At 40.4% G+C, this 15,390-nt stretch overlaps 1 protein-coding gene across 3 annotated transcripts in view; it reads left to right on the forward strand.

Annotated features, from left to right (window-relative positions):
• Positions 1–15,390, forward strand: part of NALCN (sodium leak channel, non-selective) — a 295,723-nt gene that overhangs the window by 229,297 nt on the left and 51,036 nt on the right. For 2 of the 3 annotated variants that reach the window (XM_021695963.1, XM_021695964.1), the window contains one exon: positions 2,224–2,297. In XM_021695963.1, the coding sequence (XP_021551638.1) occupies positions 2,224–2,297 (74 nt within the window). Of the gene's footprint in view, positions 1–2,223; positions 2,298–13,835; positions 13,923–15,390 lie in introns of all 3 variants that reach the window. The other variant, XM_021695962.1, reaches the window with a different exon arrangement.

Genomic DNA, 15,390 nt, shown 5'->3' on the forward strand with positions numbered 1-15,390 from the left:
CACTGCCTTCAGTGTCAACTACTCAGGTACAGGGCGGTAGATAAGTGACTGAATTCAGACCATCGCCTCACATCAAGGGAAAGATGACTAAGTCATGTCAGTGTCCCTCAAAGATGAAACAAGAGCAGTGGGGTCCAGTCCTCTCCTAAAACCTGCTGCCTTGGGTTCCCCATGGCCTGGGCTTTTCCCATGACTGTATGTGTACTTGGGTATCAAAAGGCAGAAGCACCACCATGATGGGCTCCTTCAGCTGAGTTCTGTCTCTGAAAATAACTTTAAATAACATTCCTTGGGAGATAGGCTGTCAGCTCTAGGAGGTTAAGTCAATGCCAAAAGTCAGGGGAGGTGAGGAGACTAAAGAAAGTTTCATGATACATCATGGTAAACAGCCTTTCTTGCACCACCCTGAAAATGTAATTTCTGGAAAAATTCCATCCGCTCTTAGCTCCTTGTCTACACATGAATTTATTCTTCCAAGAGTTCTGGTGAATAATGAAACCAATTCAGTTTTTCATTGAAAAAATATAAGTGTGCCATCTTTCCTCATACGAGGGAAATTGCCAATGTGTCCAATGATCTTCCCCTTCATTGCAGATCTTGCTGTGAAATATGAAAATTATATTGACAGTTCTGGTGTTCTCTAGGTTGTCAGGTGTGACTGAAAAGACCAGTTTGTGCCCACCACTTCCTCTCTAGCTGTGGCCATGTGGACACATGGGTTGGCAGTACCGCATTTGTTTATAGGCTTCTTTGTAGTTTGGAGCTCTGTGACTTTGCCCATGAAGTCACTAACTTGTTCGAAAGAAACTGGATGGTCTGTTTTTACTGAATACAGAGTTGTTCTATCTCCTGCTTATTTTTTCCTCCCTCAAATCTGTTTGAAACACAGTATGCCTTACACTGTTTCCTCCACGTAGCTCAGCACTTATGCAAATAGTCTGCTCCGGATTACTTTGCCCCATGCATGCATTTCCAACTGCAGTTCTTTGCCCACGGTCCCCTATGCAACTTCTACTCCGTCAATAACGTCTTTGCTGACATTTCAGACACGCATATTTCTCCCCACCCGGAGTCCTATAGCTTTCTCATCTTTTCTACTGGACATATCATCCAGCACTTTACTGTCTACTTTTTACTGGTAATGTCATGCGTCATAGCCCTGCCTTTGTAACTAGGCTTTTCATTTCTGGTAAGCAAGAATTCTGATTCCTAGCTAACCCATATCTCTAATAGCCACTAATAGCATACTAAGTGCTTAGTAAATCTAACCTAATCTATTGATCAAGATGAGCAGGTTGTTGTCCAGGTATTACCTTTGGTCTGACTACTAGAGTTACCTTTTCTAGTCATTTGTTATTATGATTTTTCTTAGGGTGGCATGCTTCCCTGTTCTTTCTCTGCCCTGTTCTTGCCCACTTCGGTTCTCTATACACCTGTCACCCCTCTGATTCTGCAACTATCAAGCAGGACAGAGCTGGGTTTGGAGAATCTTCTGGTTTGTAGGCAGCCTCCAGGATTTTGTTTTTCTTGGTGCTTTTCCCTGGAATAATTTCATCATCACCAACTAGGAAGCAACCTTGAAAGCTCATCTCATTTGTCTCCATGCCTGTAGGCAAAACAACTCTTTGAACTCATCGTTCAGATTAGTATCAGGTCCCAGGCCAAGAACCTGAAACAGGTGTAAAGTGGATTAGAGAACATTTTATTGGACAATGGCAAGAAAGAGTCCAACATTTGTCTTAACATTAAATTCCCTGGACACTGGAAAACCTGTTCAGATTAAGATGTTATAGCTGTGATGTGTGCCCCCACAAGCTTGTTTGCGTTTCTGCCCACATAAAAGGAAAAATAGAAGATAAAATTAAATGATAGACTCGGAGCTCCTGAGTGGTGCAGTCATTTGAGCGTCCAACTCTTGGTTTCGGCTTGGTGGTGATCTTGGGGCCCTGACACTGAGCCCCGCGTTGGGCTCCACACTCAGCATAGAGTCTGCTTGAGATTCTCTCTCCCTCTCCCTGCCCCTCCTGCTTGTGCTCTCTCTCTCTAAATAAATAAATCTTTTTAAAAAAATAAATGACAGAATCAATCGTATAATGATGCTTTAGTGGAAAAAAAATTCATGTTTGATGTTTTAATAGTGTTATCTATTTAATGTATGTAATGATTTATCAGTATATTATCCCTTTACATTCCAAAACTAAAGTCACACTTATAATTTTTCAGCTTCGCAAGTCTGTTTTCAGCATAAGGGCAAGGAATCTTCTAGAAAAGGAGACTGCAGTCACTAAAATCTTAAGGTAACACCATCAAACATTGATACATATTTAAACACAAGTGGGATTATATTAAGCAAAGAAGAGATCTTTCTTTTCAATGAGCTAATTTTCTGAGTAACAATACACACTTTCCACTGGAAATTAGATGTAGGTAACTATATACTTATAAATAATGTCAAATACATCATTAATATTTTTCCTGGAAAAGTAATATTTTATTAGCTCAGTTGTGCATTTCTTTTCTTTTCATGCACTCACACATAAATTGTAAGTATAAACATTTACAAAAAGATGAAAATAACTTTTATTCTTCCATGTTTTATGTCTTTTGTGATATCTGAGGGACAAATCACAATCTAAGGGGAAAATGGTAAAAGGGTAAGCTTTTTAGAAGTAATTATGACTTATTAATCTATTAAGAATAAATGTATTTAAAATCTGTAAGACTCAAAAGCATATCCATTTTAAAATGCTTATGAAAACATGTAACTTTAATGTTACTTTCTTAAACCTGCCTTGATAAAGTATCAGAAAGGAACATCAAGCTAGCTACTTAAGAGTATTTTAGAAGACTGTGTCATTGCATGAAGTAACATGATCTTTATAAAAATGCATGAGCATTTGGAATGTAATTTCTTGGCAGATATATTACACAGACATGTGTAATCATACAACTAAATATTGGGGGGCTGGAAGGAGAATGGCTGACAAGGGGAATGGATGAATTTTATGCTGGGAAGCCCCCCCCAACTTGTGCTGAGGGGAAGGAGTTGGACTCTCTTCTACTCTACTTCTCTTCCAGGAATAGTCATTAAAGAGTTTTTGCCAGAGTGTGTATCGCTATAACCTGGATAACTGTAACGAGGAAATAAGGCTAATATATATGGCTTGAGAAGCTATTTTGAGTTTACAGCAGTACCTGAAATTTGTATACCAAAAATGATCCTAACTAGTCAGGACCATATTTTGTGTATTCATTCTTTTATTGGCTGACAATTCACGCATAGATATGAGTATGCGTTGGAGTACCTTTTATGAGAAGAGAATAAATGTTTTGGGGGCTTGTATATTATCACCACAAAAATATAATAAGATGAATCTAAGAGGTCTGGTTGACATAGAGAAAGAAAAACTTCTCTATGCACATTTGTAACAACCTGTGTCCCAATTTCAGTTTGCTTCCAGCTGGCTCAATCCAGCTGCCATCAGATAACGTCATGGGGCCGGCCTTGAACACTACATGGTTCTCCAGGGTCTTTATCAAGCTGCAACTACTATACTAGACAAATTCCTGGCAGCATCAATCCTTAGTGTCTTGAAGACGCTCCCTGTTCACACAAGACAGAACGTGTGCGGGTCCTGCCCCACAGCCGCACTCACAGGGAAGAGAATTCAGCCTCAAATCCACAACACCCCATGAGAGGAGTGTAATACTCTGGCCTGTATTCAGAGTCTACCTGCCAAATTCAGAACCAAAATGACATTACTCACCTACCCAGAATAACTACCTTCCTGAATGTGCCCTGGGGGTTCCCAGAGACTTCGGGAGCACAGGCAGACAGGGATACTTAGAAGAAGCCACTTCTAGAACCTCGCTTCCCAATGAACTCTTTCTTAAATTTGGTCTTCCAGTTTTCTTTTCCACCACCTTTTCCTTATTCACCTGCTCCTAGTTTACAAAAAAAGGGGAGACTCTCATCCACACACAAGAAATGTGTAACTATGGTGCTTATTGATCTGGGTTGCTAAACCTAAGGAGTGTTCCCGTGCAGCCTTCTCCAGAAGGGGGATCCCCCTGGGCAGCATCTTATTGTCTTATTGTCTATCCAGGTGACAAGTTTTTGGAAAACCTCCCACCAAGAATTCGTCTGCCTTAGGGATAGGCCTTAGGAATAATGTGAGTGTCTCAAGGGTGTGTGTTAATGTGTTATATGACTTGAAAAATAAAGTCAGACTTTTTCTGGCAGATTTGGCTCATTGGCTCGACACTGAAGGCTGACTTCATGGTGCCCAAAGTCATAAAAGTGAACGCATTAGATGAATAAGCTCTCCAGTGTTTTCTCAAAGTCATATTGAAACACAGACACAATAATGCTAGAAATCACATCCTTTACTGCTAATTAACATTGTGAGGGGGAAATTTAGTTGTTGATTTTTAAATGTTCAGAAGTGGTTTTAAAAAGAGAAAATTTGGGGCGCCTGGGTGGCTCAGTTGGTTAAGCGACTGCCTTCGGCTCAGGTCATGATCCTGGAGTCCCGGGATCGAGTCCCGCATCGGGCTCCCTGCTCGGCAGGGAGTCTGCTTCTCCCTCTGACCTTCCTCCCTCTCATGCTCTCTGTCTCTCATTCTCTCTGTCAAATAAATAATAAAATCTTTAAAAAAAAAAAAAAAGAGAAAATTTTGAAGAGAGAGAGAAAATTTGTGGGGGTACCTGAGCCAAATTTTTAAGACCATCAGGGAATAGGGACGCCCTCAGACTTGCCCAGTCATTGTGTGGTTTCAGGGACACCCAGAGCCATTGGCATTTTAGGACAGCCCAGCACACCACAAAATGAAAGGCAGCTCCCTGGGGGTGCTGTTACCCAGTCAATCTCAGGAAATAATACCCTACAATTAGAAAAATTAATTTTTACAATTTTTACAATTAGAAAAAAATTAAGATTTGTTTTTAAGAATACAAATTTAATCTTTAGAAAAGCCATTTAGCTCTTTTCTCCTGTGAAAATGATTTCCTTGTTCATGCTACATTAGTCTGTGCAAAAATTAAGGACAAGATGTCAAACTGATAGTTTCTTTGAGTGTGCTTCTCTTTTTTTCACTCATAATATAGCAATAGCAATAATAACATAATAATAATAATAATATCATACCTGCATTATAATGTAACCCGTAAGTAAGAAGGTCAAGAATAGATCAGGTCCATGTCTGTGGGTCCATGAGCATTCTTCTATGCTGTTTTCCAAGGAGCAACAACAACTGAAAAGAAAAGGAAAGAAGAAAGGATAAGAGAAATTAAAAGAAAGAAAAGGAGAACATTTACAGTCACCTCAGGACAACTAGCCCTACACAAAACAGGGAAGAAGGAGAAGTTTCTACCATTCTTTCAGGGTAGTCTTACTCCCTGGGGAGACTCTCCTCCCCTAGGCTTAGAACTTTTTCTTTGTTCACTAAACTACAGCATTCCTGGGTAAGTTAGAAGTAGAAAGACAGATGCTGTATGATGTCAATTACATATGGAATCTAAAAAAGTCAAACTCAGAGAAACAGAGTAGATTGGGGATTGCCAGGCCCTGGGGCGAAGGGCAAATGGGGAGATGGTGGTCAAAGGGTACATATTTCCAGTTTTAAGCTGAATAAATTCAGGGATCTAATGTACAGTCTGGTGACTCTAGTTAGTAATACTGTATTGTAGACTTAAAACTTGCTAAGAGAGTGGATCGTAAATGTTCTCACCACACACACACACAAAAATCATAATTATGGAAAGTGATGAATGTGTTAACTATCATCGTTGTGGTGATCATTTCACAAGATATACACACATCAGGGGCACCTGGTGGCTCAGTCAGTTAAGTGGCTAACTCTTGGTTTCGGCTCAGGTCATGATCTCAGGGTCATGAGCCCCTGCATCAGACTCTGCACTCAGCAGGGAGTCTGCTTGAGATTCTCTCCCTCGTTCTCCCTCTGCCTCTGCCCCTCCATCTTGTGCTCTCTCTCTCTCTAAAAAATAAATAAAATAAATCTTTTAAAAAGTATATACACACCTCAAATCATGTTGTACACCTTATATTTACACAACATTATTTGTCAATTACCCCTCACTGAAGCTGGGGGAAAATGGCCTCTCCCATGACCATTTGCATTTTTAAAGGGAGGCGTTGAAGGAAGGAGAGAACTTTAAGACAAGGAGGTGCAGGTTTCGTGTCTTCATGGATGGGTCTGCCTTGATACAGAAGAAAGGAAGTCTAGCAGAGACTTGTTTCAGTACTCTGTCACTTGTAATTTTCCTGAGTCTTTTATTTTCATAGCCTTACTGTCCTCAGTTTCATTGAAGAGGTTCCTCCCCAAGGAGGCAGGAGTGCATTCTAGGAAGGTCTCATTAGAGAAAGACCTAAGCTGAATCATTCTGGCAAATATGTCACAGGTGGCCGTGTGTCCTGATTTGGGTGCAGATGGAGATAAGTCACATAAACTTTAAATCCAATGGTAAGTGGGGAAGATATTATGAAATATTAGTGTCTTAGAAACAACTTTTAAAAATAACAAATATTTGGGGAAAATAATACAAAACAAATCCCTGATCTAAGGTAAACAGATACATTATTTAAATCCCCAGTTCTCTGACAATTTAAGGATTGGAGGAAGTGATCCTCAGGGTCACCCTAGTTCTAACGTAAGCTACTGGACTTGGTGTCAGATGGCCTGGGCCAGCATCTGGCTCTGCTCCTCCATACCTTAAGCAACTCACTTACCTGCCTTTGCAGTGTAGACTGCCCCAATTGGTTGTCTGAACAATCTATTGATTAATCAAAGTGAGATTTAATACTTATTATAGTGAGGGAGACCACCGCCTCAGCACTCTTAGTAATGTCTCACAAGGGATAGGTCAGGAGTGGATATGTGTAAGGTTTTTGGTTTGGGGTTGTTTTTAGTGATTGAGATCGGGCAGAATTCTTGCTGTAAGAGTCTAGATCATTTCACAATATATACAAACATTGAATCATTATGTGGTATACCTGAAGCTAATAGAGTGCTATATGTCAATTATACCTCAATTAAAAAAAAAAAAAGAGTTTAGGACTCTCCAGGATACACAGGTAACAAGTACGTATTATGGACAGGTAACCATTACTATTCTGGGGTTGGGGGCACAGAAGAGGGGACATCCCTTGGCCTCCCCTGGGGTCGGGGCACAGTGGAGGGCACATCCCTTGGTCTCCCCAGGTCCCCAGTGTTCTTTCCACCTGCTCTGGCTCCACAGTTCAGTTGTCTGTTGTTCCAGTGGAGTTTGCTACTCTGTTTTTCTCTTTCCTTCCTGATGTGGGGTAACTTTCTGCTGCCCAGAAGTCTATTCTATTATGTCTTCTGAATTTTTAACCATCTCCATGCATTACCTTTAAAAATAAATTGCGGGCGCCTGGGTGGCTCAGTTGGTTAAGCAACTGCCTTCGGCTCAGGTCATGATCCCAGGGTCCTGGGATCGAGTCCCACATCGGGCTCCCGGCTCAGCAGGAAGCCTGCTTCTCCCTCTCCCACTCCCCCTGCTTGTGTTCCTGCTCTCGCTGTCTCTGTCTCTGTCAAATAAATAAATAAAATCTTAAAAAAAAAAAAAAAAGAAATGTTAAAAAAAATAAATAAATTGCAAGGTTTTTAGAAAAGCATTTTTTAAAAAAATGTTTAGGATTGATGGACCGAGCTGGGCAGGGTCTTGGCCTGAGGACCAATTATTTTTAGGTGATTGGTTTGACCAGCTGAGGCAGGGCTGGTCTATGAGTCTGTAATTCATATGAATGGATTTTCAGAGACTTCTGAAGCTAACAATGAAATTACTTATTGGTTAACAGCCTTAAATTCTTGGGTAGGAATTTCCTGGAATGAATAGTAAAGTCCTATTGATGGAGAGGCCTGAGTTCTTAGTCCTGATAATTAAGCTGCGGGGCTGCCCTGAGTCTCAGTGCTCAGGGGATCCATATTTCCATTTGAAACAGGATCCACGTTATTCCAGAAAAGAGTATGTTATATACCTTGCCTATGAAGAGGAAATTCGAGCCGACAAAGGGAAAAGTCAGAGAGAAAGGGGCCTAGAGTCGGAGGTATTTGAATCATCGGAGTCACGGGTGACTTCTACACATAATCATCTCTAATTTGTTCATCTCTGTTCTTCCATGTAGTATTTTCTTAAAATCCATCCATGCTCCGAGAAATAGAAATGAACTTCTCCATAGATTTGGGAACTCTCTGATAGAAACAGAAGTGGGGGAGGGGTGCCTGGGTGGCTCAGTCGTTAAGCGTCTGCCTTCGGCTCAGGGCATGGTCCCGGGGTCCTGGGATCGAGCCCCGCATCGGGCTCCCTGCTCAGTGGGATGCCTGCTTCTCTCTCTCCCACTCCCTCTGCTTGTGTTCCCTCTCTCGCTGTGTCTCTCTGTCAAATAAATAAAATCTTTAAAAAAAAAAAAAAAAGAAACAGAAGTGGGGCATTTTGACAGACCTTGAGGATACGGTCACATGCTTGCATGCAGGGGATTTGCCTGGGGCAAACGGGCATCCGTATTTGTTTTTCCAAGATTTATCTGGAGAGGAGTGTAAGGAGGAGGATGTTCCATCACCTAAGTTGTAAAATCCAGGGTTGCTATGAAATTCACTCTCGTTTTGACTTTGCCTATGCTGTTCAGCTCCACTGAGGAAGCTTCCCTCAGAAAGCAGTGACCTTTTCAGTACATCAGGAGAAATCAGAACAAATAGCAGTGTGCTTTCCACAGCCTCGCTGCCTCTACTGAGATTTCTCCCCTTCAGAGCCCTGAAATTGAGCACAGATGCATTATCATTCCTGCTAGGCTGAATACAGAGAGAAATGTAAAAAATAAAATAATTAAACATTTTACATTACTTGAGAAAATTCCATCCTTGGCCATCAGGACCTCACTAGTTAAGAAGTATCTTTACAGCTTTCTTGAACGATTGGTCTAGTATGCTATTTGCATTCTGATATTTGGATCTATGACAAAATTTTCCTTGCCGCGCACTGGTATTAATAACTTTTTTAAGTCTAAGTAATAGTAGTGGGGCGCCTGGGTGGCTCAGTCGGTTAAGCATCTGCCTTTGGCTCAGGTCATGATCTCAGGGTCCTGGGATTGAGCCCCATGTTGGGCTCTCTGCTCAGGGGGAAGTCTGCTTCTTCCTCTCACTCTCTGTGCTCTCTCTCTCTCTCAAATAAATAAATAAAATCTTAAAAATATAAAGTCTAAGGAATAGTTGGTAGTTGAATACTTACTACAAAAAAATTAAATATAATTAATGACGTGGGGGGTTAGTTTTTCTGTAAGAGAATCATTTTTATTGACTAGAAATACAATTTATATACTACTTAAATATGAATAAAATCAGAACATATTTATTAAGATATAGATTTTTAAATGGCATTAGCTGGATTTTCATCCTGACAGAAAGGACTCACTCATTCAAGAAATACTTCTGTAGCATCTTCTGTGTGCTAGGCACTTTCCAAGATACTGGACACATAGATTATTCCCTCAAGGAGCTCATGTTTGCCCTGAGAACGTTATTTATGACACTAGTCAGGTGGAGGGGTCTTCGATAATACCTCTAGTTCTCTGAACACAACTGTGGCAAGAAGATTCATACAGAGCATTGTCATGGTTCCCTGGCTGACTTTAATAGTTAAAATCATTTACCTAAAATGTTTCACAAAATAGAGTGTTTTTTACCTTAAACTTATTTCCATTGTGCCATGAAAATGCCTTTCCAACATGAAGATGGAGAGGAGGAGGAAAAGGGAGATGGGAAAAGAATGAATGATGAGTATTTGTGAAGACCCACGTATGATGCTAAGGTATTACGTGTGTTATCTCAATCAGTACAACACAGCTATGCAGGAAAACACTGTTATTACCCCCATGTTATGCATGACAAAGCCGAGTCTTAGACTGGGTAAGTACTTTCTCCCAAGATCACATACCATAGAAATGATCTTGGGTATCACATTGATACCAACTACAACCTGATTTCCCAAATAGGCAGCCATATTTATGTGTCCCCAACAATTTATGCAACTAAGTTCTCCCGTTTACTGGAAAGTGACTGTGTGCTAAACACTGTACTCCTTTATAAACTCTGTCTAACTAGGGCCTCATAGCAAACCCCGAAAGTCAAGGAATATTAGCTCTGTTTTAGAGATGAAGAAATTAAGGCTCAGGAAGCTTAGGCGACTTGCCTAAAGTCACCCTGTCTAGCGAGTCAGGCCACTGTGCTAGTCTTGCTAACATAAGGTACCATCAGAACATTTCATGGATATACTCCCAAACTAATAACACAGATTCATCAACCACGGTTGGCATCACCGACAGCTGGCTGAAAGTCCTGGGAATGGAGACTCACGATCTTTGAAATGCCTGAAGTGCAACTAGGACACTCTCCATTCTGCTTGATTGGGCCAGGGGAAAAAATGGTCCTATCCCAGAATTAAGAAACCTAACCGAACGGGTAGAGACCAGCACGTTGCAAGAACAACCGGCCAAGGGAGAGGGGAGGGCATGGTCACAGGTGTTGGTAAAGGTGAGCCTGATTGATTTGGCAGGTGGAAGAATGATTGAGAGTGGGACTGAAACCAAGAGCACTGGGTAGGAGGGGCTGGTGATCAGGCCCGAGGACCAGCTGGAGGAGAATCTCTACCTGCCTTCAGAGGCACCGCCCACAGAGGCACAGTGACTGCCATGGCTGAGACAAGCATGGCATTGTCTTCTGCATGGGTGGTGACTGCCTACCTGGAACCTTAGTGTGCCCCTCACTTTGGAGCTCTGTGACTGATGGGGGGCTGAGGACTTAGCCAGGGGGCTTCGTCGTGGGCGAAAGGCTGAATGTAAGTGTTTGTTTTTGCCCCATGGCCTCTTCCAGGTCCCTGTTCTCCCAGTTCTGCCTCCCTGGGGTCCAGGACAGATGAACTGACACCTGGGCTCTTCTCTAGAACATAACCATCTAGGTCACACTCCTCTGGAAGACAGATGAGCCTGATAGTGCAGAGACTGAGGAGATAGTGGAGTTTTCTGGAGGAAAGCATTCAGATTAAACCGCAGTGATGCTCTCCAAGAGGCCACCTGTTCCTATGCACATCATTAGCTACAGGACAAGGGGACTTTGAGGAAAGGACAAGCAGCCTCTTCATTCTTACTCTGTTCTCTCCAGTCTAGACCCAGAGCTTCCAGTTCTCTGAAGCAGGACCAATTACATGGAAATCTGAGGGAGCTTAATAATGCGAAACGTGGGCGCCTGGGTGGCTCAGATGGTTAAGCGTCTGCCTTCGGCTCAGGTCATGATCCCAGCGTCCTGGGATCGAGTCCCGCATCGGGCTCCCTGCTCCTTGGGAGCCTGCTTCTCCCTCTGCCTCTCTCTCTCTCTCTCTCTGTCTCTCATGAATAAATAAATAAAATCTTTAAAAAAAAAAAATAATGCGAAACGTTAGCATCTTACCCCGGGTGCTCCTGCCCATTTGACAAGCCCTCCTTTTCAAATTCTTGTTTCATCGTGTAGCCTAGTGATTCAGCAGCTTTGGAGAAGGTCAAGTGAGTTCTCTGCAGCTCCACATTCTGGGCACCACTAGCAAGAAGCACTCTGCATGGCTCAGAGGGCCTGAGCACCTTGCAGCCTCTCACAGACCTTCGGGTTAGACCTGCCAACCACTCAGTGGAATGCGCTCCAGCTGCAGGAAGGGAGGGAGGGGAGGGGAGAGGGGCCAGAAAGACCCTGCGGATGAGAGGAAGCAGATACCCCTAAAGCTGGGTTTGGGTCAGCCTCCTGACATAGCAGCAATTTTTTTTCTGTTTTATTTTTTTTTATTTTATTATGTTAATCACCATACATTACATCATTAGTTTTTGATGCAGTGTTCCATGATTCATTGTTTGTGTATAACACCCAGTGCTCCATTCAGTACGTGCCATTTTTAATGCCCATCACCAGGCTAACCCATCCCCCCACCCCTCTCCCCTCTAGAACCCTCAGTTTGTTTCTCAAAGTCCATAGTCTCTCATGGTTCGTCTCCCCCTCCGATTTCCACCCCCTTCATTTTTCCCTTCCTACTATCTTTTTCTTTTTTTTTTAACATATAATGTATTATTTGTTTCAGAGGTACAGGTCTGTGATTCAACAGTCTTATACAATTCACAGTGCTCACCATAGCACATACCCTCCCCAATGTCTATCACCCAGCCACCCCATCCCTCCCACACCCACCACTCCAGCAACCCTCACTTTGTTTCCTGAGATTAAGAATTCCTCATATCAGTGAGATCATATGATACATGTCTTTCTCTGATTGACTTATTTCGCTCAGCATAATACCCTCTAGTTCCATCCACGTTGTTGCAAATGGCAAGATTTGGGGGGGTTTTTTGATGGCTGCATAATATTCCATTGTATATATATACCACATCTTCTTTATCCATTCATAGCAGCAATTTTTTATGACAAATATTTGGCAAGAATAATCTGAAGTCTTCAAAAACCAGAGTACTGGGTATTAATATACTCAATATTAATAAAACATTAAATTATTAACATTTGATTTAGTAAAGATATTTGTTAATGTGTAATGTATTTATAGATGTTCATATATTGAATACTAATTATTAATATTGAATATATTACCAGCAAAACATTAAATATTAACCAAATACATAATGAAATATTAGATAGTTTCATAAATATTTATCTGTGATTCTATTTAGGCCGCCTAGTTGTTGTTTTCTCTTATTCCTGACATTTAAAAACTTTTGTAGATTAAGTTAAAGACCATTTGGAGAAACAGAGACTAAGTAAATATGTGGAAATTAAGTGTATTCAGAGAGCAATAAGGAGATAAAATCTCTGGGTATAAGCATTTATATAAAACATAAAAGATGAAGATTTCAAAGAGGCAAAATATAATTTAAGCAAAATAATTTTTTTTGCTTTTTTAAAACCAGACTTTCTTTCCTTGAACTTTTCTTAAATTTTTTTATTGAGATGTAATTGACACATAGCATTATATTAATTTCAGGTGTACAACATAATTCGAGGGGATTTGTGTGTATTGTGAAAATGATCATCACAGTAAGTCTAGTTAACACCCGTCATCACGCACAGTAAAATTATATATTCTAAACATGTTTTCCTAAGTCTTTCCTGATTTGTGGTAATCAAAATATGTTATATTTCATTGAGATTGTACATGATGTGTACATTATTACAAAGTGATTGTAATAGTGCTATGCATCAGGAGAGCTGCTATTAAATTTTACCTAACAGATGCAGCAAGCTATTTGAACAGGGTTTTCTTTTCCTATTTTATCATTGGAGCATAAAGTAATAAGTAGTATAAGAAAATCCGTATGGGTAGAAAAATTGGTTCATATGGTTTATGCAACATTTGCAAAATTTCACCTTTCTTATAATAAAAAGTTCAGTCTTTGCATTGTAATTTATGTATTACTAAATTTAAACCCCCAGTGTGGTGTGGGGTTTCAGACAGTCTATTTCCTGAATTCTAATTGATGCACTAAAGGCAGGGATTTCCCTTGAGCTGATTTTCCTTTTTATTTATTATACCCACTTATTATAAGACAATAAGGCTTCCTTTATGTATTCAATCTACAATGAGGTTCTGGTTGCCCGTGTATTTACTTGTGTACATATGACAACATTTTTATGAATAGCACAAGATTGGAAAGAACAAATCGGATGTCGCTTAATACTAAAGAGCCATATCCATTTACTCAGGACTGGGTTGACTCACAAAGGAGTGGGGTATTCACTACGATAAAAATGCAGCTTTTTCCTCATCTCAGCAAGAGGCCATTACAGAGAAGCTCACCTATTAGCATCTGTGGTTGTCTCCCCTTAGGAGGATTTCATTGTCACTCTCCTGGAGTCAGGTAAGAGCCCTTTCCAGGAAATACTCATTACCCATTCTCTTACCCCAGTCTACAGCCATAGTTTCACGTAATTACCACCGAAGGACTATTTTCCTGTTTTCTGTTGGTGTGATTACATTATATTAAGCAACATTCGATAATACTTTGCAATGTATAAACTTGTGGAGCTCAAAATCTAAGTAAAATCCCTCAAATTTAATGCTCTGCAAAGTTACATTGCAGTTCCTTTGGACGGTAATTACGTTTAATACCAGATGGTTTCATGCAATCTGACTTTTCTATAATGAATGGAAATAATTTGAAGACTCATAGACCTCTCTCTTTCATTACAGAATGTACAGGCTTTTCCCACACCCTTGTTCTGGAACATTAAGAAAGAAGATATGGAGAGAGAGAAGAAAGAAACTGAGGACCCCCTGCTACTATTTCTATAAACAACTAGTGGTGTTTAAAGGCTAATAAAGCTCCAAAGATCTCTCTTATAACCATAATCTTTGGGCCAATTTTAAAATATTTTAGATGGAGGAATGTCAAGAAAAATAGAGACAATTTCTTAAGACATGATTCTCTTCCCTCAACCTCCATAAAAGATTATATATATATATATATAGTTGTCATATAAGGGGCAATTGAAATTCCACAGCACAAAGGCAATGCAGAGAGAGGGAAAAAAAAAAGAATCAATCTTTCATATGTTTTTTTCAAAGGCTTGGCAAGAAACCAGGGGTAATATTTTTGCAACTGGGAATGTGTGTTTGCTGAAGAATATTCCCACATTTGAATCATCATCAGGGGTCCTAGTCTTGTTTTACTTTCAAAGGTAGAGAGGGCATAACATTAACCCCAACTGGGAAAAGGAAAATGCCTCACTGTAATTCTCCTCCAGGGAGCAGGAATAAAGGGATTACATATGCCTGCATAATGGAGAATTTCCTCACTCAGACAAGACAAAAGACTTCATTATTTTTCACCAGACACTTGAAGCCTTGTGCCTCTCAGTACCAGAAGACAGGCAGAGCAATGTTTTATATTAAACCACTAGATGGAGTTTCTAAGAAACTTGCCCTTATGAAGAGATATGGAGAAGGCAGTGAAGACTTGATACCATGACGCTATGGCCCATCCCCTAAGAAAAGCCAGACAGTGCCTGAAGTTCGTGGTGTGTGTTTTCAATATTATCAGCTTCGCTTTTTCTCTAGGCAACAAATAAAGTTTTCATCCTGAAAATTATTTATTTTATCTTCAGGTGAGACCAAAAACATCTAAATTCTAATAAAAAATTTAAAGTGGCAAAATATAACCTAATTGAATATTCAAATACTTTTCCTTCTGACTAGGTCTATCACTGAGTAGCTTTAGTGATATGTACATCTCACTTCTTATTGGTAAAGTAATAAAAGTCTCAGATTCCTTACTTACTATATCAGCGTGGTAGTAGATTCCTATAAGACACCATGTATGGAGACCA

Source organism: Neomonachus schauinslandi, chromosome 3, assembly GCF_002201575.2.
Source record: "Neomonachus schauinslandi chromosome 3, ASM220157v2, whole genome shotgun sequence".
NCBI lineage: Eukaryota > Metazoa > Chordata > Mammalia > Carnivora > Phocidae > Neomonachus > Neomonachus schauinslandi.